Source organism: Panulirus ornatus, chromosome 29, assembly GCF_036320965.1.
Source record: "Panulirus ornatus isolate Po-2019 chromosome 29, ASM3632096v1, whole genome shotgun sequence".
NCBI classification, from domain to species: Eukaryota; Metazoa; Arthropoda; class Malacostraca; order Decapoda; family Palinuridae; genus Panulirus; species Panulirus ornatus.
Window position 1 is genome coordinate 20,172,193 of NC_092252.1, and position 27,680 is coordinate 20,199,872.

Consider the following 27,680-nt stretch of genomic DNA (forward strand, 5'->3'; position numbering starts at 1 on the left):
CCCGCTTTCACATGCCCTGGTTCAATCCACTGACAGGCACGTCGACCCCGGTATACACAACGTTCCAATTCACTTCTATTTCCTTGTATTGCCTTCCACCCTCCTACATGTTCAGCCCCGATCACTCAAAATCTTTTTTCACTACCATCTTTCCACCTCCACTTTGGTCTCCCACTTATCCTTGTTCCTCCACCTCTGAAAATATATCCTTCTTTGTCAATCCTTTCCTACTCCATTTCTCTCCATGTGACCAAACCATTTCAAAACACCCTATTCTGCTCTCTTCAGCCACACTATTTTTATTTCACACACCATCTCTCTCACTCTTACGTTACTTACTTCGATCACACCTCACACCCACATCTTGTCCTCAAACATCTCATTTCCAGCACAATCCACCCTCCTGTGCACAATTCTATCCATAGGCCAACGCCTCCAACCATACAACATTTGTTGGAAAACATATGCCTTCAAAACATACCCATTTTTTTGCTTTCGAGAAATGTTTCGACTTCCAATTCTTCAAGGCTTCCCTGAAAATTTTCGCCCCCTCCCCCACCCTATGATTCACTTCCGCTTCATGGTTCCATTCACTGCCAGAATCCACTCCCAGGATATCTGAAAACTTTACTTCCTCCAGTTTTTCTCCATTCAAATTACCTCCCAATTGGACTTGACCCTCAACCTTACTTGTACCTAATAAACCTCTCTTTATTCACATTTACTCTTAACTTTCTTCTTGCACACACTTTTAACCAAAAGCAGTCCACCAGCTTCTGCAGTTTCTCACATGAATCCAGCCACCAGCGCTGGATCATCAGGAACAACAATTGACTCACTTCCCAAGCTTTTCATCCCATCAGCCTGCTTACTTGCCCCTCTTTCCAATAACTCTTGCATTCACCTCCCTAACACCCCATCCATAAACAAATTAAACAGCCATGGAGACATCACACACCCCTGCCTCAAACCTACATTCACTGAGAACCAATCACTTTCCTCTCTTGGCTACGGTACACATGCCTTACACCGCCAACAGAAACTTTTCACTGCTTCTAACAACTTGCTCCCACACCATATATTCTTAAAACCTTCCACAAGCATCTCTTATCAACTCTATCATATGCTTCTCCAATTCCAGACAAATGCTACATTACAAATCCATTTCTTTTCTAAGTATTTCTCACAGACATTCTTCAAAGCAAACACCTAATCCCACATCCCTACCACTTCTGAAACCACACTGCTCTTCCCCAATCTGATGTTGTACACCCTTCACCCTCTCAATTCAATACCCTCCCATATAATTTACCAGGGAAAGCTCAACCAAACTTATACCTCTGTAGTTTGAGCCATTCACACTAATCCCTTTGCCTTTGTACAATGGCCTATGCAAGCATTCTGCCCAATCCTCCAGGCACCTCACCATGAATCAACGTACATTAAATAACCTTACCAATAGTCCACAATACAGTCACCCCTTTTTTGAATAAATTCCTCACCAGCAATACCTCCAAACCTGCTGCTTTGCCGGCTTTCTCTTTCTGTAAAGCTTTTAACCACCTCTTCTCTATTTTCCCTAATCATTTTCCCTAACCCTCCTCACTTTGCACACCACCGCGATCAAAACACCCTATAATCCTGCCACTCTATCCATCAAACACATTCAACAAACACTCAAAATACCTCACTCCAATCTCCTTCTCAACAACACCACTACTTGTTATCACCTCCCTATTTAAAATCATTATCCCCCTTCACTGAAGTTCCCATTGCTCCTTTCTTATATTGCACTTTATTGTAACCGAAAGAATACTTCCCATGCAAGTCCTCACAATGTCATAGAAGGCGACTAAAGGGACGGAGCGGGGGGCCTGAAACCCTCCCCCTCCTTGTATTTTAACTTTCTAAAAAGGGGAAACAGAAGAAGGAGTCACCGCAAGGAGTGCTCTTCTCCTCGAAGGCTCAGATTGGGGTGTCCTTAAATGTGTGTGGGAGTAAACCAAGATGAAAAAAAAGGAGAGATAGTATGTATGTTTGAGGAAAGGAAACCTGGATGTTTTTGGCTCAGAGTGAAACGAAGCTAAAGGGTAAAGGGGAAAGTGGGTTTGGGAATGGTCTTGGGAGTAAAGTTCAGGGGTTAGTGAGAGGACAAGAGCAAGGAAGGAGTAGCACTACTCCTGAATCAGGAGTTGTGGAGTATGTGGATAGAGTGTAAGAAAAGTAGCTTTCAAGATTGATATGGGTAAAACTGAAAGTGATTGAGAGAGATGGTGATTTATTGTGCATATGCACCTGGGCAATGAGAAGAAAGATCATGAGAGGCAAGTGTTTTGAGCAGTGAATGCGTTGGTGTTAGTGGTTTTGATGCACAAGACCGGGCTATAGTGATTGGGTGATTGAATGCAAAGGTGACTAATGAGTCAGGTTGAGGGAATAATTGGTATACATGGAGTGTTTCATGTTGTAAATGGAAATGGTGAAAGGGTTTTAGATTATGTGCTGAAAAAGGACTGGTGATGGGATTAACCGGTTACAAAAGCGAATATACATAAAGTATACCGTATGTAAGTAGGAGAGATGGCTAGAGAGCATTATTGGATTACGTGTTATTGAAGACGCACGAAAGAGAGACTTTTGGATGTTCATGTGCTGAGAGATGCCAACTGGAGGATGTCTGTCATTTCTGTGGAGCGAAGTGAAGATTTGTGGTGGTTTCAGAAAAGAAGAGAGAATTGGAGGGTGAAGAGAGTGGTGAGAGTAAGTGAGCTTGGAAGAGACTTGTGTAAGGAAAGTTATAGGAAGAGACTGAGTACGAATGGAAAAAGGTGAAACAAAGGAGGTAAGGGGATGGTGAGGAATGGATGTCTTTAGAAGCCAGTGATGGCTTGCGGCAAAAGATGGCTTGTGGCATGAGGAAGCGTGGGAGGATGGGTGATTAGAAAAGGTAAGTGGAGTGGTGGAATGAAGAAGTAAGATTATTAGTGAAAAGAGAAGAGAGAAGGGCAATTGGAGACGATTTTTGCAGGGAAAAAATGCAAATGATGGATTAGGTATAAAAGAAAGAGGCAGAGTGTCAAGAGAAAGGTGCAAGGGGTGAAAAAGAAGGGCAAAAGAGAGTTGGGGTGAGAAGAGCATCATGAATTTTTAGGGAGAATGAAAAAAAAAATAATTATGATAATTATTAATTTATTATGATACTTTGTCGCTGTCCCATCCGCTTAGCGAGGTAGCAAAAGAAACAGACTAAAGATGGCCAAAACCCACCCACATACACATGTACATATATGTCCACACACGCAAATATACATACCTATACATCTTAATGTATTCATATATTTACACACACAGACATATATATTTATACACATGTAGATAATGCATACTGTCTGCCCTTATTCATTCCTGTTGCCACCCCGCCACACATTAAATGAAAACTCCTCCCCCTGCATGTGCGCGAGGTAGCGCTAGGAAAAGATAACAAAAGCCACATTTGTTCACACTCAGTCTCTCGCTGTCAGGTATGATGCACCGAAACATAGCTCCCTTTCCACATCCAGCCCCCACAAATCTTTCCATGGTTTATCCCAGACGCTTCACATGCCCTTGTTTAATCCATTGACAGCATGTCGACCCCGTTATAGCACATCATTCCAATTCACTCTATTCCTTGCATGCCTTTCACCCTCCTGCATGTTCAGGCCGCAATCACTCAAAATCTTTTTCACTCCATCTTTCCACCTCCAATTTGGTCTCCCACTTCTCCTCGTTCCCTCCACTTCTGACACATATATCCTTTTTGTTAATCTTTCTTCGCTCATTCTCTCCATGTGACCAATCCATTTCAAAACACCCTCTTCTGCTCTCTCAACCACACTCTTTTTACTACCACACATCTCTCTTACCCTTTCATCACTTACTCGATCAAACCACCTCACACCACGTATTGTCCTCAGACATCTCATTTCCAGTGCATCCACCCTCCTCCGCACAACTCTATCAATGGCCCATGCCTTGCAACCGTATATGGTTGTTGGAACCACTATTCCTTCAAACGTAACCATTTTTGCTTTCCAAGATAACGTTCTTGACTTCCACACATTCTTCAGCGCTCCCAGAACTTTCGCCACCTCCCCCACCCTATGATTCACTTCCGCTTCCATGGTTCCATCCGCTACCATTCCACTCCCAGATATCTAAAACACTTAATTTCCTCTATTTTTTCTCCATTCAAACTTACCTTCCAATTGACTTGTCCCTCAACCCAACTGTACCTAATAACCTTGCTCTTATTCACATTTACTCTCAGCTTTCTTCTTTTACACACTTTACCAAACTCAGTCTCCATCTTCTGCAGTTTCTCACCCGAGTCTGCCACCTGTGCAGTATCATCTGCGAACAACAACTGACTCACTTCCCAAGCTTTCTCATCCACAACAGACTGCATACTTACCCGTCTTTCCAAAACTCTTGCTTTCACCTCTCTAACAACCCCATCCATAAACAAATCAAACAACCATGGAGACATCACGCACCCTTGCCACAAACCAACATTCACTGAGAACCAATCACTTTCCTCTCTTCCTACACGTACACATGCCTTACATCCTCGATAAAAACTTTTTACTGCTTCTAACAACTTACTTCCCACACCATATATTCATAATACCTTCCACAGAGCATCTCTATCAACTCTATCATATGCTTTCTGCAGATCCATAAATGCTACATACATATCCCTTTGCTTTTCTAAGTATTTCTCACATACATTCTTCAAAGCAAACACCTGATCCACATATCCTCTACCACTTCTGAAACCACACTGCTCTTCCCCAATCTGATGCTCTGTACATGCCTTCACCCTCTCAATCAATACCCTCCCATATAATTTACCAGGAATACTCAACAAACTTATACCTCTGAAATTTGAGCATTCACTTTTATCCCCTTTGCCTTTGTACAATGGCACTATGCAAGCATTTCTGCCAATTCTCAGGCACTTCACCATGAGTCAAACATACATTAAATAACCTTACCAACCAGTCAACAATACAGTCACCCCCTTTTTTAATAAATTCCACTGCAATACCATCCAAACCTGCTGCCTTCCCGGCTTTCATCTTCCACAAAGCTTTTACTACCTCTTCACTGTTTACCAGATCATTCTCCCTAACCCTCTCACTTTGCACACCACCTCGACCAAAACACCCTATATCTGCCACTGTATCATCAAACGCATTCAACAAACCTTCAAAATACTCACTCCATCTCCTTCTCACATCACTACTACTTGGTATCACCTCCTCATTAGCTCCCTTCACTGATGTTCCCATTTTTTTCCCTTGTCTTACGCACTTTATTTACGTCCTTCCAAAACATCTTTTTATTCTCTCTGAAATTTAATTATACTTTCTCACCCTAACTCTCATTTGCCGTGTTTTGCCTTTTGCACCTTTCTCTTGACCTCTTGCCTCTTTCTTTTATACATCTCCCAGTCATTTGCATTATTTCCCTGCAAAAATCATCCAAATGCCTCTCACTTCTCTTTCACTAATAATCTTACTTTTTCATCCCACCAGTCACTACCCTTTCTAATCTGCCCATCTCTCATGCTTCTCATGCCACAAGCATCTTTTGCACATACATTCCATGCCTCCCCCACTCCCTTTACGTCCCTTGTTCTCACCTTCCTCCATTTTGTACTCAGTCTCTCCTGGTATTTCCTCACACAAGTCTCCTTCCCAAGCTCATTTACTCTCACCACTCTCTTCATCGCAGCATTCTCTCTTCTTTTCTGAAAACCTCTACAAATCTTCACTTTCGCCTTGTCATCTGTTTCATCATTTAGAAAGTTAAAATACAAGGAGGGGAGGGTTTCTAGCCTCCCGCTCATGTCTCCTTCAGTTGCCTTCTACGACACATGAGGAATGCGTGGGAAGTATTCTTTCTCCCTTATCCTCAGGGATAAAACATCTTTTTATTCTCCCTAAAATTTAATGATACTCTCTCACCCCAACTCTCATTTGCCCTCTTATGTATATTATTATTATTATTATTTTTTTATTTATTTATTTTGCTTTATCGCTGTGTCCCGCATTAGCGAGGTAGCGCAAGGAAACAGACGAAAGAATGGCCCAACCCGCCCACATACACATGTATATACATACACGTCCACACACGCAAATATACATACCTATACATCTCAATGTACACATATATATACACACACAGACATATACATATATACACATGTACATAATTCATACTGTCTGCCTTTATTTGTTCCCATCCCCACCTCACCACACATGGAATAACAACCCCTTCCCCCCTCATGTGTGCTAGGAAAGACACCAAAGGCCCCATTCGTTCACACTCAGTCTCTAGCTGTCATGTAATAATGCACCGAAACCACAGCTCCCTTTCCACATCCAGGCCCCACACACTTTCCATGGCTTACCCCAGACGCTTCACATGCCCTGGTTCAATCCACTGACAGCACGTCGACCCCGGTATACCACATCGTTCCAATTCACTCTATTCCTTGTATGCCTTTCACCCTCCTACATGTTCAGGCCCCGATCACTCAAAATCTTTTTCACTCCATCTTTCCACCTCCAATTTGGTCTCCCACTTCTCCTTGTTCCCTCCACCTCTGACACATATATCCTCTTTGTCAATCTTTCCTCACTCATTCTCTCCATGTGACCAAACCATTTCAAAACACCCTCTTCTGCTCTCTCAGCCACACTCTTTTTATTTCCACACATCTCTCTCACTCTTACGTTACTTACTCGATCAAACCACCTCACACCACATATTGTCCTCAAACATCTCATTTCCAGCACATCCACCCTCCTGTGCACAATTCTATCCATAGCCAACGCCTCGCAACCATAAAACATTGTTGGAACCACTATTCCTTCAAACATACCCATTTTTGCTTTCCGAGACAATGTTCTCGACTTCCAAACATTCTTCAAGGCTCCCAGAATTTTCGCCCCCTCCCCCACCCTATGATTCACTTCCGCTTCCATGGTTCCATTCACTGCCAGATCCACTCCCAGATATCTAAAACACTTTACTTCCTCCAGTTTTTCTCCATTCAAACTTACCTCCCAATTGACTTGACCCTCAACCTTACTGTACCTAATAACCTCTCTCTTATTCACATTTACTCTTAACTTTCTTCTTTCACACACTTTACCAAACTCAGTCACCAGCTTCTGCAGTTTCTCACATGAATCAGCCACCAGCGCTGTATCATCAGCGAACAACAATTGACTCACTTCCCAAGCTTTCTCATCCACAACAGACTGCATACTTGCCCCTCTTTCCAAAACTCTTGCATTCACCTCCCTAACCACCCCATCCATAAACAAATTAAACAGCCATGGAGACATCACACACCCCTGCTGCAAACCTACATTCACTGAGAACCAATCACTTTCCTCTCTTCCTACAGGTACACATGCCTTACATCCTCAACAAAAACTTTTCACTGCTTCTAACAACTTGCCTCCCACACCATATATTCTTAAAACCTACCACAGAGAATCTCTATCAACTCTATCATATGCCTTCTCCAGATCCATAAATGCTACATACAAATCCATTTGCTTTTCTAAGTATTTCTCACATACATTCTTCAAAGCAAACACCTAATCCACACATCCTCTACCACTTCTGAAACCACACTGCTCTTCCCCAATCTGATGCTCTGTACACACCTTCACCCTCTCAATCAATACCCTCCCATATAATTTACCAGGAATGCTCAACAAACTTATACCTCTGTAATTTGAGCATTCACTCTTATCCCCTTTGCCTTTGTACAATGGCACTATGCAAGCATTCTGCCAATCCTCAGGCACCTCACCATGAATCATACGTACATTAAATAACCTTACCAAATAGTCAACAATACAGTCACCCCCTTTTTTAATAAATTCCACCGCAATACCATCCAAACCTGCTGCTTTGCCGGCTTTCATCTTCTGTAAAGCTTTTACTACCTCTTCTCTATTTTCCTAATCATTTTCCCTAACCCTCTCACTTTGCACACCACCTCGATCAAAACACCCTATATCTGCCACTCTATCATCAAACACATTCAACAAACCCTCAAAATACTCACTCCATCTCCTTCTCACAACACCACTACTTGTTATCACCTCCCCATTATCCCCCTTCACTGAAGTTCCCATTTGCTCCCTTGTCTTATGCACTTTATTTACCGAAAGAATACTTCCCATGCATTCCTCACATGTCATAGAAGGCGACTAAAGGGGACGGGAGCGGGGGGACCAGAAACCCTCCCCTCCTTGTATTTTAACTTTCTAAAAGGGGAAACAGAAGAAGGAGTCACGCAAGGAGTGCTCATCCTCCTCGAAGGCTCAGATTGGGGTGTCTAAATGTGTGTGGGTGTAACCAAGATGAGAAAAAAGGAGAGATAGGTAGTATGTTTGAGGAAAGGAACCTGGATGTTTTGGCTCAGAGTGAAACGAAGCTAAAGGGTAAAGGGGAAGAGTGGTTTGGGAATGTCTTGGGAGTAAAGTCAGGGGTTAGTGAGAGGACAAGAGCAAGGGAAGGAGAAGCACTACTCCTGAATCAGGAGTTGTGGGAGTATGTGATAGAGTGTAAGAAAGTAGATTCTAGATTGATATGGGTAAAACTGAAAGTGGATGGAGAGAGATGGGTGATTATTGGTGCATATGCACCTGGGCATGAGAAGAAAGATCATGAGAGGCAAGTGTTTTGGGAGCAGCTGAATGCGTGTGTTAGTGGTTTTGATGCACAAGACCGGGCTATAGTGATGGGTGATTTGAATGCAAAGGTGACTAATGCGGCAGTTGAGGGAATAATTGGTATACATGGAGTGTTCAGTGTTGTAAATGGAAATGGTGAAGAGGGTTTAGATTTATGTGCTGAAAAAGGACTGGTGATTGGGAATACCTGGTTTAAAAAGCGAGATATACATAAGTATACGTATGTAAGTAGGAGAGATGGCTAGAGAGCATTATTGGATTACGTGTTAATTGATAGACGCACGAAAGAGAGACTTTTGGATGTTAATGTGCTGAGAGATGCAACTGGAGGGATGTCTGATCATTATCTTGTGGAGGCGAAGGTGAAGATTTGTGGGGGTTTTCAGAAAAGAAGAGAGAATGTTGGGGTGAAGAGAGTGGTGAGAGTAAGTGAGCTTGGGAAGGAGACTTGTGTAAGGAAGTTATAGGAGAGACTGAGTACAGAATGGAAAAAGGTGAGAACAAAGGAGGTAAGGGGAGTGGGGGAGGAATGGGATGTATTTAGGGAAGCAGTGATGGCTTGCGCAAAAGATGCTTGTGGCATGAGAAGCGTGGGAGGTGGGTTGATTAGAAAAGGTAGTGAGTGGTGGGATGAAGAAGTAAGATTATTAGTGAAAGAGAAGAGAGAGGCATTTGGACGATTTTTGCAGGGAAAAAATGCAAATGAGTGGGATAGGTATAAAAGAAAGAGGCAGGAGGTCAAGAGAAAGGTGCAAGGGGTGAAAAAGAGGGCAAATGAGAGTTGGGGTGAGAGAGCATCATTGAATTTTAGGGAGAATAAAAAAAAAAAGAATTATTATAATTATTATTTATTATGATACTTTGTCGCTGTCTCCCGCGTTAGCGAGGTAGCGAAAAGAAACAGACTAAAGAATGGCCAAACCCACCCACATACACATACATACATGACCCCACATGCACAGATACATACCTATACATGTCAACGTATACATACATGTATACACACACAGACATATGCATATATATGCATGTACATAATTCATACTGTCTGCCCTTATTCATTCCCGTTGCCACCCCGCTATACATGAAATATCAACCCCCTCCCCCCACATGTGTGTGAGGTAGCCCTAGGAAAAGACAACAAAGGCCACATTCGTTCACACTCGGTCTCTAGCTGTCATGTATAATGCACCAAAGTCACAGCTCCCTTTCCACATCCAGGCCCCACAGAACTTTCCATGGTTTACCCCAGACGCTTCACATGCGCTGGTTCAATCCATTGAAAGCACATCGACCCTGTTATACCACATCGCTCCATTTCACTCTATTCCTTGCATGCCTTTCATCCTCCTGCATGTTCAGGCCTCGAGCACTCAGAATCTTTTTCACTCCATCCTTCCACCTCCAATCTGGTCTCCCACCTCTCCTCGTTCCCTCCACCTCTGACACACATATCCCCTTTGTCAATCTTTCCTCTTTCATTTTCTCCATGTTACCAGACCACCTCAAAACACCCTATTCTGCCCTCTCAACCACACTCTTTCTACTACCACTCACCTCTCTGACCCCCTCACCACCCACTCGATCGTTTGGGGTAAACCATGGAAAGTTTTGTGGGGTCTGGATGTAGAAAGGGAGCTGTGGTTTTGGTGCATTACGCATGACAGGTAGAGAGACTGAGTGTGAATCAAATGTGGCCTTTGTTGTCTTTTCCTCGTGCTGCTTCCTTCACATGCGGGGGATAGGGTGCCATTTCATGTGTGGCAGGGTGACGACAGGAATGGATGAAGGCCACAAGTATGAATATGTATCTCTGTATATATGTATATGTCTGTGTATGTATATGTATGTATACTTTGAAATGTATATGTATGTATATATGTGTGTGTGGGCATTTATGTATATACATGTGTTTGTGGGTGGGTTGGGCAATTCTTTCATATGTTTCCTTGCACTACCTCACTAACCCGGGAGACAGCGACAAAGTATAATAGATAGATAAATAAATAATGTATGTGAGTAGGAGAGATGGTCAAAGGGCATTATAGGATTTCATGTTAATTGATAGGCATGTATAAGAGTGGTATTTTGATGTTAATGTGTTGAGAGGGGTAGCTGGAGGGATGTCTGATCAATATCTTGTGGAGGTGAAGGTGAAGATTTGTAGAGGTTTTCAAAAAAGAAGAGAGGATGTTGGGGAGAAGAGAGTGCTGAGAGTAAGTGAGTTTGGAAAGGAGACTTGTGTGAGGGAGTACCAGGAGAGATCAAGTGTAGAATGGGAAAAGAGGAGAGCAAATAACGGGAGGGGAGTGGGTGAGAAATGGGATGTATTTAGGTAAGCAGTGATGGCATGTGCATAAGATGCATATGGCATGAGAAAGGTGGGAGGTCAACAAATTAGAAAGGATAGTAAGTTGTGGGATGAAGAAGTAGAGTTGTTAGTGAAACAGAAAAGAGAGGCATTTGGACGAGGCATACAAAGGAGTGCAAATGACTAGGAGATGTATGAAAGAAAGAGGCAGGGGGTCAGGATGAAGGTGCAAGGGCTGAAAAAGAGGGCAAATGAGAGTTGGGGTGTGAGAGTATCATTGAATTTTAGGGAGAATAAAAAGATGTTTTGGAAGGAGGTAAATAAAGTGCGTAAGACAAGAGAACAAGTGGGAACATTGGTGAAGGTTGCAAATGGGGAAATGATAACAGGTGGTGATGAAGTGAGGAGATGGAGTGAGTATTTTGAAGATTTGTAGAATGTGTTTGATGAAAGAGTGACAGATGTAGGATGTTTTGGTTTGGATGATGTCCAAAGTGAGAGGGTCAGGGAGAATGGTTTGGTTGAAAGAGAAGAGGTAGTGAAAGCTTTGCGGAAGATGAAATCCTGCAAGGTGGTGGGTTTGGATGGTATTGTAGTAGAATTTATTAAGAAAGGGGGTGACTGTATTGTTGATTGGTTGGTAAGAATATTCATTGTATGGTGAAGTGCCTGAGGATTGGTGGAATGCATGCATAGTGCCATTGTACAAAGGCAAAGGGGATAAAGATGAGTGTTCATGCTACAGAGGCATATGTTTGTTGAGTATTCCAGGGAAATTATATAGGAGGGTTTGATTGAGAGGGTGAAGGCATGTACAGAGCATCTTACTGGGTAAGAGTAGTATGGTTTCAAAGTGGTAGAGGATGTGTTGGTTAGGTGTTTGCTTTGAAGGATGTGTATGAGAAATACTTAGGAAAACAGGTGAATTTGTATATAGCATTTATGGATCTGGAGAAGACATATGATATGGTTGATAGGGATGCTTTGTGGAAGGTCTTAAGAGTATATGGTGTGGGAGCTAATCTGCTAGAAGCAGTGAAAAGCTTTTACCAAGGATGTAAGGCATGTGTATGAGTAGGAAGAGGGGAGTGATTGGTTCCCAGTGAAGGTTGGTCTGCGGCAGAGGTGTGTGATGTCCCCATGGTCGTTTAATTTGTTTATGGATGGGGTGGTTAAGAAGGTAAATGCAAGAGTTTTGGAGAGAGGGTTGAGTATGCAGTCTGTTGGGGATGATACAGCTCTTGTGGCTGATTCGAGTGAGAAACTGCAGAAGTTGGTGAGAGAGTTTGGAAAACTGTGTGAAAGGAGAAAGTTAAGAATAAAAGTGAATAAGAGCAAGGTTGTTAGGTTTAGTAGGGTTGAGGATCAAGTTAATTGGTATGTATGTTTGAATGGAGGAAGTGAAGTGTGTTAGATATCTGGAAGTGGACGTAGCGGCGAATGGAAGCAGCAGTGAGTCACAGGCTGGGGGAGGGGGCGAAGGTTTTGGGAACATTGAAGAATGTGTGGAAGGAGAGAACATTATCTCGGAGAGCAAAAATGGGTATGTTTCAAGGAATAGTAATTCCAACAATATTATATGGTTGCAAGGCATGGGCTATAGATAGGATTGTACGGAGGAGAGAGGATGTGTTGGAAATAAAATGAGTGTGGTTGAGAGAGCAGAAGAGGGTGTGTTGAAATGGTTTGGACATATGGGGAGAATGACTGTTTAAAGATTGACAAAGAGGATATATGTGTTAGAGGTGGAGGGGACAAGGAGAAGTGGGAGACCAAACTGGAGATGGAAGGATACACTGAAAAAGATTTTGAGTAGTCGGGTCCTGAACATTTAGTGTGAAAGAATGTGGCCTTTTTGTCTGTTTTCCTGGCACCACCTCACTGAAGCAGGGTGTAGCGATACTTTCCTGTGGGGCAGGGTAGCAGCAGGAATGGATGAAGGCAAGCAAGTATGATTATGTACATGTGTATATATGTGTATGTCTGTGTACATACATGTACGTATATGTGTATATGTTGATATGTATATGTATACATATATATATGTGTGTGTGTGTGTGTGTGTGTGTGTGTGTGTGTGTGGCATTTAGGTATTTATATGTTGGGATAGGAATGGGGAGAAAGAATACTTACCACATATTCACTGCGTGTCGTAGAAGGTGACTAAAAGGAGAGGGAGCGGCGGGCTGGAACTCCTTTCCTCCTGTATTCAATTTTCCAAAAGAAGGAACTGCGAAGGGGGCTAAGTGAGGATATTCCTTGTAAGGCTCAGTCCTCTGTTTTTAATGTTACCTTGCTAACACGGGAAATAGCAAATATGGATGAAAAAAGAAAATGTGCATATTGAGTGGAAGGGCCATTCTTTGCCCGTCTCCTGGTGCTACCTCACTGATGCAGGGAAGTGGCAATCAAGTATAATAAAAATAGTACATAAATAGTTCTTTTCTCCAGCAGGTATTCATGTCATAAACTAACAGTTTTCTGGTATCAGTCTCATGACATTTTTTTTTATTCAGAATATTATATTCTGCATGTATATTGCTTCATGCATTACATTATTCTCTGGAAGATTTAGCATATTCCAAATGATCTGTATTTTGGATTGGTAATAAGTTTGTGGTGTTAATGTAATAGGAAGATTGTTCATAAGAAACTGTAAATTACAAGTTGGATCCCTAACTTGTATTTTAGGTAAGTATCTTATCCATGATCACAGGTCATAACATGTTAGATCTTGATATTGTGTTGTAGAGTTTATATAATGAAAATATGTATATTCGGGTATAATTGATAATGATTCAGTACTGTGTCCAAACATTTACTTGATGAAGTGCACATAATGCATTTTTTCCAGAATACTGTACAAATTGAATAGTTCACAGTATTTTGCTCATTATGGTTTAAAATTTGAAATATTTTTGTAACAAGATTGATACTATTTATGAGTCATGAATAGTCTGCTCAAAGATTTATGCATTTAGGTACATTTATTGGTTAAAAGTGATTTTTTCACAGATTCAAGCTGTATTTTAGAGATCTATTATAGATCTATTATTGTTTTTGTCCCTGGGGATAGGGGAGAAAGAATACCTCCCACGCATTCCTCACGTGTCGTAGAAGGCGACTAAAGGGGACGGGAGCGGGGGCTAGACACCCTCCCCTCCTCATATTTTAACTTTCTAAAAGGGGAAACAGAAGTCACGTGGGGAGTGCTCATCCTCCTCGAAGGCTCAGATTGGGGTGTCTAAATGTGTGTGGATGTAACCAAGATGAGAAAAAAGGAGAGATAGGTAGTATGTTTGAGGAAAGGAACCTGGTTAGGTTAGGTGGTTTTGATGCACAAGACCGGGGTATTGTGATGGGTGATTTAAATGCAAAGGTAAGTAATGTGGCAGTTGAGGGAATAATTGGTATACATGGGGTGTTCAGTGTTGTAAATGGAAATGGTGAAGAGCTTGTAGATTTATGTGCTGAAAAAGGACTGGTGATTGGAAATACCTGGTTTAAAAAGCGAGATATACATAAGTATACGTATGTAAGTAGGAGAGATGGCCAGAGAGCGTTATTGGATTATGTGTTAATTGATAGGCGTGCAAAAAAGAGACTTTTGGATATTAATGTGCTGAGAGGTGCAACTGGAGGGATGTCTGATCATTATCTTGTGGAGGCAAAGGTGAAGATTTGTAGAGGCTTTCAGAAAAGAAGAGAGAGTGTTGGGGTGAAGAGAGTGGTGAGAGTAAGTGAGCTGGGGAAGGAGACTTGTGTGAGGAAGTACCAGGAGAGACTGAGTACAGAATGGATAAAGGTGAGAACAAAGGAGGTAAGGGGAGTGGGGGAGGAATGGGATGCATTTAGAGAAGCAGTGATGGCTTGCACAAAAGATGCTTGTGGCATGAGAAGCGTGGGAGGTGGGCAGATTAGAAAGGGTAGTGAGTGGTGGAATGAAGAAGTAAGATTATTAGTGAAAGAGAAGAGAGAGGCAGGAGGTCAAGAAAAAGGTGCAAGAGGTGAAAAAGAGGGCAAATGAGAGTTGGGGTGAGAGAGTATCATTAAATTTTAGGGAGAAAAAAAGATGTTTTGGAAGGAGGTAAATAAAGTGCGTAAGACAAGGGAACAAATGGGAACTTCAGTGAAGGGGGCTAATGGGGAGGTGATAACAAGTAGTGCTGATGTGAGAAGGAGGTGGAGTGAGTATTTTGAAGGTTTGTTGAATGTGTTTGATGATAGAGTGGCAGATATAGGGTGTTTTGGTCGAGGTGGTGTGCAAAGTGAGAGGGTTAGGGAAAATGATTTTGTAAACAGAGAAGAGGTAGTAAAAGCTTTGCGGAAGATGAAAGCCAGCAAGGCAGCGGGTTTGGATGGTATTGCAGTGGAATTTATAAAAAAAGGGAGTGACTGTATTGTTGACTGGTTGGTAAGGTTATTTAATGTATGTATGACTCATGGTGAGGTGCCTGAGGATTGGCGGAATGCTTGCATAGTGCCATTGTACAAAGGCAAAGGGGAAAAAGTGAGTGCTCAAATTACAGAGGTATAAGTTTGTTGAGTATTCCCGGTAAATTATATGGGAGGGTATTGATTGAGAGGGTGAAGGCATGTACAGAGCATCAGATTGGGGAAGAGCAGTGTGGTTTCAGAAGTGGTAGAGGATGTGTGGATCAGGTGTTTGCTTTGAGGAATGTATGTGAGAAATACTTAGAAAAGCAAATGGATTTGTATGTAGCATTTATGGATCTGGAGAAGGCATATGAAAGAGTTGATAGAGATGCTCTGTGGAAGTTATAAAGAATATATGGTATGGGAGGCAAGTTGTTAGAAGCAGTGAAAAGTTTTCGTGTGAGAAACTGCAGAAGCTGGTGACTGAGTTTGGTAGTGTGTGAGAGAAGAAAGTTGAGAGTAAATGTGAATAAGAGCAAGGTTATTAGGTACAGTAGGGTTGAGGGTCAAGTCAGTTTGGAGGTAAGTTTGAATGGAGAAAAACTGGAGGAATTGAAGTGTTTTAGATATCTGGGAGTGGATTTGGCAGCGGATGGAACCATGGAAGCGGAAGTGTATCATAGGGTGGGGGAGGGGGCGAAAATTCTGGGAGCCTTGAAGAATGTGTGGAAGTCGAGAACATATCTTGGAAAGCAAAAATGGGTATGTTTGAAGGAATAGTGGTTCTAACAATGTTGTGTGATTGCGAGGCATGGGCTATGGATAGAGTTGTGCGCAGGAGGGTGGATATGCTGGAAATGAGATGTTTGAGGACAGTATGTGGTGTGAGGTGGTTTGATTGAGTAATTAATAATAGGGTAAGAGAGATGTGTGGTAATAAAAAGAGTGTGGTTGAGAGAGCAGAAGAGGGTGTTTTGAAGTGGTTTGGTCACATGGAGGGAATGAGTGTGGAAAGATTGACCAAGAGGATGTATGTGTCAGAGGTGGAGGGAACAAGAAGTGGGAGACCAAATTGGATATGGAAAGATGGAGTGAAAAAGATTTTGAGTGACCGGGGCCTGAACATGCAGGAGGGTGAAAGGCATGCAAGGAATAGAGTGAAATGGAATGGTGTGGTATACCGGGGTCGACGTGCTGTCAATGGATTGAACCAGGGCATATGAAGCATCTGGGGTAAACCATGGAAAGTTCTGTGGGACCTGGATGTGGAAAGGGAGGTGTGGTTTCGGTGCATTATTACATGACAGCTAGAGACTGAGTGTGAACAAATGGGGGCCTTTTTTGTCTTTTCGTAGCACTACCTCGCACACATGAGGGGGGAGGGGTTTGTTATTTCATGTGTGGCAAGTTGGCGATGGGAATGAATAAAGGCCGACAGTATGAATTATGTACATGTGTATATATGTATATGTCTGTGTGTGTATATATATGTATACGTTGAGATGTATAGGTATGTATATTTGTGTGTGCAGATGTGTATGTATATACTTGTGTATGTGGGTGGGTTGGGCCATTCTTTCGTCTGTTTCCTTGCGCTACCTCGCTAACACGGGAGACAGTGTCAAAGCAAATAATATATTATTGTTTTGCATTGAATGTCATAAGGTAAGTGTCTATCATTTTGTCTCAAGATTCAGGAATGAATGTATTGAGTGCCAGATTCCAAATCTCACCCACATAGTTGGATGCAATGTGTCTTGTCCAAGATTTAGGTATCCAGAATATGCCTAAAGGATTTTATCAACAGTTTCAGGTATTGAGGCATGAGATGTTATGGAGCCCCTGGGAGTTAATCCTCAGATAGTGGATGTGTGGTCTTTATCAACATGGGCTGCATCAGAACCAGGCACACCTCCATTACTCCCTCCACAGCCTAGTCCCAACCACTCCATGCCTCCTTTCAGAGTCAGCCAAGATCTCAATAACAAAATATGTTTTTGGTATGTTCAATTTCTGATTAAAAGTCATTATTTCTTGTAGATTGAATATCCTAAAGTTCAGGTTTTAAAGTGATGAGTTCAAATACGATGTTTGGGAAAGATTTATTTTTTTTCAATTTTGATGTAGATTTGGGCATAGGTGGCACAGTGATAATCAGAACTCCAGATGCTGTGCTGTAGATATGATAATACAGGTATGGGACATGTATTAGTCAATACATGTTGCATCATATACTTGCATGGCATGATACACTTTTATTCATCCATTTTTCTGTTTGTATATCAATTTATTTATAATGGGTGGTATGCAAAGTGAGACAGTCAAGGAGAGTGGCTTAGTGAAGAAAGACAGGTGGTAAAAGCCTTATGTAAGGTGAAATGTGTCAAGGAGGCTGGAGTTGAACTTCTTCAGAAAAGGAGTGACAATGTTGATTGGTTAGTTAAGATTATCATTGTATGTATGGATCAAGGTAAGGTGCCTAAGGATAGGTAGAATGCATGTATAGTGCCTTTGTATGACAGCAAGGGGGATAAAGGTGAGTGTTCAATCTAGAGGTATAAGTTTGTTGAGTGTATCTGGAAAGTTGTATGGGAGAGTAGTGATTGAGAGCATAAAGGCATGTACAGAGCATCAGATTAGGGAGGAGCGTTTTAGTTTTAAAATTGGTAGACAATGTGTGGAGCAGGTGTTTGCTGTAAAGAATGTCTGTGAGAAATACTTAGAGAAACAGAAAAATTTGTATTATGCTTCTGTTTCTGCCTCGTCTTTTAAACCCTTTGGGTCTGTTGCCTTTCAAAATGTGAAAAAGGGATTTTCTGTTGATTTTTAGCAAGTAGTGCTTTAAAGCATGTTGGATCTGGCTGTTTGAGTATCTCAGTGGTGTTTGTGATAACATTACTGACTTCTGATATGCTGGCTTAGGTACAGGCCTTGATGAGAGTAGATGGTATTCAGCTTACTCCATGATCAGCATCCTTCCCATGGTTGATGGAAGAATATATGCCAGCTTCAGCTGGGATGATGGGACAAACGTAGCTAATTGACAGTGTTACTCACTTCAAGCTACCTGAGGACTGTGCTGCTATGGGGACCTTGAAAATGCTCTAGCTTGCAAAAGCATTTAGGTTCTTAAAGCAGTTTGGTTTGGATTTAGGCCTTAGAGTTCAGGATCAAAATTTGAGATCTCAGTTTGGGATCATGATGTTTCCAGCATGGATGTTTTGCATGTCACACAAGGATTGATCATCGTGATACCTGTACCTCCTTCTCTTAAAAAGTATGATAAATTTCCTAATCCCTTTTTTGCCTTGTTTTTTCCTTTCATCGAAGATGGTCGTAACTAGAGTGTGGTAAGCATGCACAAATGTCAGTCACAAAAAGAGAGTGTGAAAATGAAGCTGCAGCTACTTTTAAGTAGATGAATTATTAGAACTTTTGCATTCTTTGCCCTTTTTGTAAATCCTTATTTCTGTTGATGCGACAGGGGAAGCCCTAGATTCAGGAAATCTTTCTCCTGTGTAAAAACTTACAATTTCATTTCCCACCAGGTATCTAAAAGGCTGAGAGAGGACACAGAATGCTTATTTATCAAGTCAGCAAAACTGCCTTGTTTTTTCCTTTCATCGAAGATGGTCGTAACTAGAGTGTGGTATGCATGCATAAATGTCAGTCACAAAAAGAGAGTGTGAAAATGAAGCTGCAGCTTCTTTTAGGTAGATGAATTATTAGAACTTTTGCATTCTTTGCCCTTTTTTGTAAATCCCTATTTCTGTTGATGTGACAGGGGAAGCCCTAGATTCAGGAAATCTTTCTCCAGAGTAAAAACTTAATTTCATTTCCCACCAGGTATCTAAAAGGCTGAGAGAGGACACAGAATGCTTATTTATCAAGTCAGCTAAACTGGTTTGTACTGTTGTAAGGCAGGGTTTGGTGGTCTGTTTCCTTCTAAGAATTTCCTGGGAATCTTTAAGAGCTCAGTTTGTTACTGCCAAAAGGGAAAGGCCTGCAGTTTCACTATCCAGTCTGCAGCCGCAAGATCAAAATAATGTACTTTAAAGTGACCCAATGAAAGTCAGCTTCAGTGACGTTAATTTGATAAGTTGGTCAAATTATTGTATTAGGTATTTTGTAGAGTACAGACATGGCCCTACCCTTGCCCAGTAACAGAGATTAAACCTTGACTCTGATTTTGAGGTTCATATCATATATGCCTAGAAAGGTTTGAAAAGGAGATGAACAAGAGAAGTCTTTTAAAGAGCCTTCAATTTTCGTTATTATTTAGGCATGTTGACACTAATGAAATGTTTTGAAAGAAGAAAAGAAAGGATATTAGGCAAGAAAGTTATTGGAAAAGATGAAGAAAAGCTTTCTATAGTATTACAGGTTATGATGAGTGGAATGAAACTGTAAATGCTGACAGCTTACAGAAACTTAAAGAGTTGCATGACAGTAAAGAAAAGTAGAGATGGGGTCCCACAGATATGGAACTCCCTACCCATACTGTAGAAATAGGAAATCACAAAAAGAATGCTCAAAAGCGTACAAAATTTGAAAATATTTATATTAGTGATATTGCTGGATTTAGTTAAACCCTATAATCTTTTTCTCTTGCACTGAATCATCAGGTTCCAGATGAATTTTTAGGTGTTTTTAATGACATCTAGGAAATAGTTATTTCATTGTGTCATATTTAGATTTTTGTCATTTTCATCATTCACCACAGTATGGCCATGGATTGGAGTATCTAGGGTGTCTGTATATGTATTTTTGAATTAGATTAAAGTTAGGTTTGATTGAGAGTTGTTCCTGTCTCAGATCCTGTTACTAATTCTCATTAATTTCCAGTTATGTCAGTGAAATACTGTATTTCTATGACTATTGAAAAACATGTTCATATTAGAAATAATGCCTTTAGTCCTCATTCTGTTGACTAAGAGTATTGTTCATATTTTAGGGCTGGTGATATTACTCGTCTAAATGCAGAAGGCATTGTCCATACTACTAATGAAACCTTTAATGAGCAGAATGGCTACAGTACAAGGCTCCTTTTTAAAGCAGGACCTGAACTGAAGAATGAACTTTACAATAACATCAAAAGTTAGTCCATCAGTTTATTTGTATATACAATGCATGTATTGTATCTCATTGATACTGTAGATATAAGGTTAACTTTAATGGATGGATGATGGACTGGTTATGAGGTATGATGCATAGATATGGGTGTAGATGTCATAGTTAAAGAAATATAGGTTTATTTGCATCACTGGGCAAGAGTAATTTATGTATATATGTATTTATATTTATTATACATAATCACTGTTTCCTGCATCAACGAGGTAGTGCTAGGAAACAGACGAAGAATGGCCCATCCACTCATATACATATGTATATATTACTTTCTTTCATACTATTCGCCATTTCCTGCATTGGCGAGGTAGCGTCAAGAACAGAGGACTGGACCTTTGAGGGAATATCCTCACCTGGCCCCCTTCTCTGTTCCCTCTTTTGGAAAATTAAAAAAAAAAAAACCAAGAGGGGAGGATTTCCAGCCCCCGCTCCCCTCCCTTTTAGTCACCTTCTACTACACACATAAGGGGAGTGGGGGAGGAATGGAATGTATTTAGGGAAGCTGTGGTGGCTTGTGCAAAAGATGCTTGTGGCATAAGAAGTGTGGGAGGTGGGCAGATTAGAAAGGGTAGTGAGTGGTGGGATGAAGAAGTAAGGTTATTATGTTGATATGTGGCAGGGGTGTGTGATGTCTCCATGGTTGTTTAATTCGTTGTTAGGGAGGTGAATGGAAGAGTTTTGGAAAGAGGCAAATATGTAGTCTGTTGTGGGTGAGAGAGCTTGGGAAGTGAGTCAGTTGTTGTTCGCTGATGATACAGTGCTGGTGGCTGATTCGGGTGAGAAACTGCAGAAACTGGTGACTGAGATTGGTAAAGTGTGTGAAAGAAGAAAGCTGAGAGTAAATGTGAATAAGAGCAAGGTTATTAGGTACAGTAGGGTTGAGGGACAAGTCAGTTGGAAGGTAAGTTTTAATGGAGAAAAATTGGAGGAAGTGAAGTGTTTTAGATATCTGGGAGTGGATTTGGCAGTGGATGGAACCATGGAAGCAGAATTGAATCATAGGGTGGGGGAGTGGGCGAAAGTTCTAGGAGCCTTGAAGAATGTGTGGAAGTCGAGAACATTATCTTGGAAAGCAAAAATGGGTATGTTTGAAGGAATAGTGGTTCCAACAATGATATATGGTTGCGAGGCATGGGCTATAGATAGAGTTGTGCAGAAGAGGGTAGATGTGCTGGAAATGAGATATTTGGGGACAATATGTGGTGTGAGGTGGTTTGATCGAGTAAGTAATGAAAGGGTAAGAGAGATGTGTGGTAATAATAATAGTGTGGTTGAGAGAGCAGAAGAGATTGTTTTGAAATGGTTTGGTCACATGGAGAGAATGAGTGAGGAAAGATTGACAAAGAGGATATATGTGTCAGAGGTGGAGGGAATGAGGAGAAGTGCGAGACCAAATTGGAGGTGGAAAGATGGAGTGAAAAAGATTTTGAGTGATCGGGGCCTGAACATGCAGGAGGGTGAAAGGAGGGCAAGGAATAGAGTGAATTGGAACGATGTGGTATACCGGGGTCGAAGTGCTGTCAATGGATTGAAACAGGGCATGTGAAGCATCTAGGGTAAACCATGGAAAGTTGTGTGGGGCCTGGATGTGGAAAGGGAGCTGTGGTTTCGGTGCATTATTACATGACAGCTAGACTGAGTGTGAACGAATGGGGCCTTTGTTGTCTTTACCTAGCACTACCTCGCGCACATGCTGGGGGGAGGGGGTTGTTATTTCATGTGTGGTGGGGTGGTGATGGGAATGAATAAGGGCAGACAGTATGAATTATGTACATGTCTATATATGTATATGTCTGTGTGTGTGTATATATGTATATGTTGAGATGTATAGGTATGTATATTTGCGTGTGTTGATATGTATGTATATACATGTGTATGTGGGTGGGTTGGGCCATTCTTTCGTCTGTTTCCTTGCGCTACCTTGCTGACGTGGGAGACAGCAACAGAGTATAATAAATAAATAACGTATATATATATGTATACGTTGAAATGTATAGGTATGTATATGTGCGTGTGTGGACGTGTATGTATATACACGTGTATGTGGGTGGGGTGGGCCATTCTATTGTCTGTTTCCTTGTGCTAACTCCACCTCCAGTTTGGTCTCCCACTTCTCCTCGCTCCCTCCACCTCTGCCATATATATCTTCTTTGTTGGTATCTCCTCACTCATTCTCTCCATGTGACCAAACCATTTCAAAACACCCTCTTCTGCTCTCACAACCACACTCTTTTTATTGCCACACACCTCTCTCACCCTTTCATTACTTACTCGAACAAACCACCTCACACCACATATTGTCCTCAAACATCTCATTTCCAGCACATCCACCCTCCACACAACTCTATCTATAGCCGATGCCTCGCAACCATATATCATTGTTGGAACCACAATTCCTTCAAACATACCCATTTTTGCTTTCCAAGATAACGTTCTCGACTTCCACCCATTTTTCAACGCTCCCAGAACTTTCGTCCCCTCCCCCACCCTATGATTCACTTCTGCTTCCATGGTTCCATCCACTGCCATATCCACTCCCAGAAATCTAAAGCACTTCACTTCCTCCAGTTTTTCTCCATTCAGACTTACCTCCCGATTGACTTGTCCCTCAATCCTACTGTACCTAATAACCTTGCTCTTATTCACATTTACTCTCAGCTTTCTTCTTTCACACACTTCACCATACTCAGTCACCAGCTTCTGCAGTTTCTTACCCGAATCAGCTACCAGTGCTGTATCATCAGCGAACAGCAACTTACCCACTTCCCAAAGCTCTCTCATCCACAACAGACTGCATATTTGCCCCTCTTTCCAAAACTCTTGCTTTCACCTCCCTAAGAACCCATCCATAAACAAATTAAACAACCATGGAGACATCACGCACCCCTGCCACAAACCAACATTCACTGAGAACCAGTCACTTTCCTCTCTTCCTACTTGTACACATGCCTTACATCCTTGATAAAAACTTTTCACTGTTTCTAGCAACTTGCCTCCCATACCATATATTCTTAATACCTTCCACAGAGCATCTCTATCAACTCTATCATAAGCCTTCTCCAGATCCATAAATGGTACATACAAATCCATTTGCTTTTCCAAGTTTTTCTCACATACATTCTTCAAAGCAAACAACTGATCCACACATCCTCTCCCACTTCTGAAGCCACACTGCTTTTCCCCAATCTGATGCTCTGTACATGCCTTCACCCTCTCAATCAATACCCTCCCATATAACTTCCCAGGAATACTCAACAAACTTATACCTCTGTAATTTGAGCACTCACCTTTATCCCCTTTGCCTTTGTACAATGGCACTGTGCATGCATTCCGCCAATTCTTAGGCCCCTCACCATGAGTCATACATACATTAAATAACCTTACCAACCAGTCAACAGCACAGTCACCCCCTTTTTTTTTATAAATTTCACAGCAGTACCATCCAAACCCGCTGCCTTGCCGGCTTTCATCTTCTGCAATGCTTTTACTACCTCTTCTCTGTTTATGAAATCATTCTCCCTAGCCCTCTCACTTTGCACACCACCTCGACTAAAACACCCTATATCTGGCACTCTATCATCAAACGCATTCGACAAACCTTCAAAATACTCACTCCATCTCCTTCTCACATCACCACTACTTGTTATCACCTCCCCATTTGCCCCCTTCACTGATGTTCCCATTTGTTCCCTTGTCTTATGCACTTTATGTACCTCCTTCCAAAACGTCTTTTTATTCTCCCTAAAATTTAATGATAATCTATCGCCCCAACTCTCATTTGCCCTCTTTTTCACCTCTTGCACCTTTCTCTTGACCTCCTACCTCTTTCTTTTATACATCTCCCAGTCATTTGCATTATTTCCCTGCAAAAATTGTCCAAATGCCTCTTTCTTCTCTTTCACTAATAATATTACTTCATCATCCCACCACTCACTACCCTTTCTAATCTGCCCACCTCCCACGCTTCTCATGCCACAAGCATCTTTTGCGCAAGCCGTCATTGCTTCCCTAAATACATCCCATTCCTCCCCCACTCCCTTTACTTCCTTTGTTTTCATCTTTTTCCATTCTGTACTCAGTCTCTCCTGGTACTTCCTCACACAAGTCTCCTTCCCAAGCTCACTTACTCTCACCACTCTCTTCACCCCAACATTCTCTATTCTTTTTTAGAAAACCTCTACAAATCTTCACCTTTGCCTCCACAAGATAATGATCAAACATCCCTCCAGTTGCACCTCTCTGCATATTAACATCCAAGTGTCTCTTTCGTGCACCTATCAGTTAACACGTTATCCAATAGCGCTCTCTGGCCATCTCTCCTACTTACATATGTATACTTTTGTATATCTCTCTTTTTACCTACACAGACATATATATATATATGTTTATTTATATTCATATGGTAAATTATATGGGAGGGTATTGATTGAGAGGGTGAAGGCATGTACAGAGCATCAGATTGGGGAAGAGCAGTGTGGTTTCAGAAGTGGTAGAGGATGTGTGGATCAGGTGTTTGCTTTGAAGAATGTATGTGAGAAATACTTAGAAAAGCAAATGGATTTGTATGTAGCATTTATGGATCTGGAGAAGGCATATGATAGAGTTGATAGAGATGCTCTGTGGAAGGTATTAAGAATATATGGTGTGGGAGGCAAGTTGTTAGAAGCAGTGAAAAGTTTTTATCAAGGATGTAAGGCATGTGTATGTGTAGGAAGAGAGGAAAGTGATTGGTTCTCAGTGAATGTGGGTTTGCGGCAGGGGTGTGTGATGTCTCCATGGTTGTTTAATTTGTTTATGGATGGGGTTGTTAGGGAGGTGAATGCAAGAGTTTTGGAAAGAGGGGCAAGTATGAAGTCTGTTGTGGATGAGAGAGCTTGGGAAGTGAGTCAGTTGTTGTTCGCTGATGATACAGCGCTGGTGGCTGATTCATGTGAGTAACTGCAGAAGCTGGTGACTGAGTTTGGTAAAGTGTGTGAAAGAAGAAAGTTAAGAGTAAATGTGAATAAGAGCAAGGTTATTAGGTACAGTAGGGTTGAGGGTCAAGTCAATTGGGAGGTTAGTTTGAATGGAGAAAAACTGGAGGAAGTAAAGTGTTTTAGATATCTGGGAGTGGATCTGGCAGCGGATGGAACCATGGAAGCGGAAGTGAATCATAGGGTGGGGGAAGGGGCGAAAATCCTGGGAGCCTTGAAGAATGTGTGGAAGTCGAGAACATTATCTCGGAAAGCAAAAATGGGTATGTTTGAAGGAATAGTGGTTCCAACAATGTTGTATGGTTGCGAGGCATGGGCTATGGATAGAGTTGTGTGCAGGAGGGTGGATGTGCTGGAAATGAGATGTTTGAGAACACTGTGTGGTGTGAGGTGGTTTGATCGAGTAAGTAATGTAAGGGTAAGAGAGATGTGTAGAAATAAAAAGAGCGTGGTTGAGGGAGCAGAAGAGGGTGTTTTGAAATGGTTTGGTCACATGGAGAGAATGAGTGAGGAAAGATTGACCAAGAGGATATATGTGTCGGAGGTGGAGGGAACGAGGAGAAGTGGGAGACTAAATTGGAGGTGGAAAGATGGAGTGAAAAAGATTTTGTGTGATCGGGGCCTGAACATGCAGGAGGGTGAAAGGAGGGCAAGGAATAGAGTGAATTGGATCGATGTGGTATACCGGGGTTGACATGTTGTCAGTGAATTGAATCAGGGCATGTGAAGCGTCTGGGGTAAACCATGGAAAGTTGTGTGAGGCCTGGATGTGGAAAGGGAGCTGTGGTTTCGGGCATTATTGCGTGGCAGCTAGAGACTGAGTGTGAACGAATGGGGCCTATGTTGTCTTTTCCTAGTGCTACCTCGCACACATGAGGGGGGAGGGGGATGGTATTCCATGTGTGGCGAGGTGGCGATGGGAGTGAATGGGGGCAGACAGTGTGAATTGTGTGCATGGGTATATATATATGTGTCTGTGTGTGTATATATATGTGTACATTGAGATGTATAGGTATGTATATTTGCGTGTGTGGACGTGTGTGTGTGTATACATTGTGTATGGGGGTGGGTTGGGCCATTTCTTTTGTCTGTTTCCTTGCACTACCTCGCAAATGTGGGAGACAGCGACAAAGCAAAATAAATATGTAAATATTTATATATATGTATATATATATATATTTATATTATCCCTGGGGATAGGGGAGAAAGAATACTTCCCACGTATTCCCTGCGTATCGTAGAAGGCGACTAAAAGGGGAGGGAGCGGGTGGCTGGAAATCCTCCCCTCTCGTTTTTTTTTTAATTTTCCAAAAGAAGGAACAGAGAAGGGGGCCAGGTGAGGATTTTCCCTCTAAGGCCCAGTCCTCTGTTCTTAACGCTACCTCGCAAATGCGGGAAATGGCGAATCGTATGAAAAATATATATATATATATATATATATATATATATATATATATATATATATATATATATATATATATATATATATATATATTTATTTATTTATTATTATTTTGCTTTGTTGCTGTCTCCTGCGTTAGCGAGGTAGCGCAAGGAAACAGACAAAAGAATGGCCCAACCTGCCCACATACACATGTATATACATACACGTCCACACACGCAAATATACATACCTATACATCTCAATGTACACATACATATACACACACAGACATATACATATATACACACGTACACAATTCATACTGTCTGCCTTTATTTGTTCACATTGCCCCCTCGCCACACATGGAATAACAACCCCCTTCCCCCTCATGTGTGCGAGGTAGCGCTAGGAAGACACCAAAGGCCCCATTCGTTAACACTCAGTCTCTAGCTGTCATGTAATAATGCACTGAAACCACAGCTCCCTTTCCACATCCAGGCCCCACACACTTTCCATGGTTTACTCCAGATGCTTCACATGCCCTGGTTCAATCCATTGACAGCACGTCGACCCCGGTATACCACATCGTTCCAATTCACTCTGTTCCTTGCATGTCTTTCACCCTCCTGCATGTTCAGGCCCCGATCACTCAAAATCTTTTTCACTCCATCCTTCCACCTCCAATTTGGTCTCCCACTTCTCCTCGTTCCCTCCACCTCTGACACATATATCCTCTTGGTCAA

The 27,680-nt window shown here is 41.8% G+C and overlaps 1 protein-coding gene across 1 annotated transcript in view; it reads left to right on the forward strand.

Moving 5' to 3' along the window:
- Window positions 1-27,680, forward strand: part of Gdap2 (ganglioside induced differentiation associated protein 2) — a 695,029-nt gene that overhangs the window by 14,350 nt on the left and 652,999 nt on the right. The window contains exons 2-3 of the mRNA XM_071679390.1: window positions 17,261-17,453; window positions 20,408-20,550. Coding sequence (XP_071535491.1) covers window positions 17,287-17,453; window positions 20,408-20,550 — 310 coding nt within the window. The 5' untranslated portion in view covers window positions 17,261-17,286. The remainder of the gene's footprint in view (window positions 1-17,260; window positions 17,454-20,407; window positions 20,551-27,680) is intronic.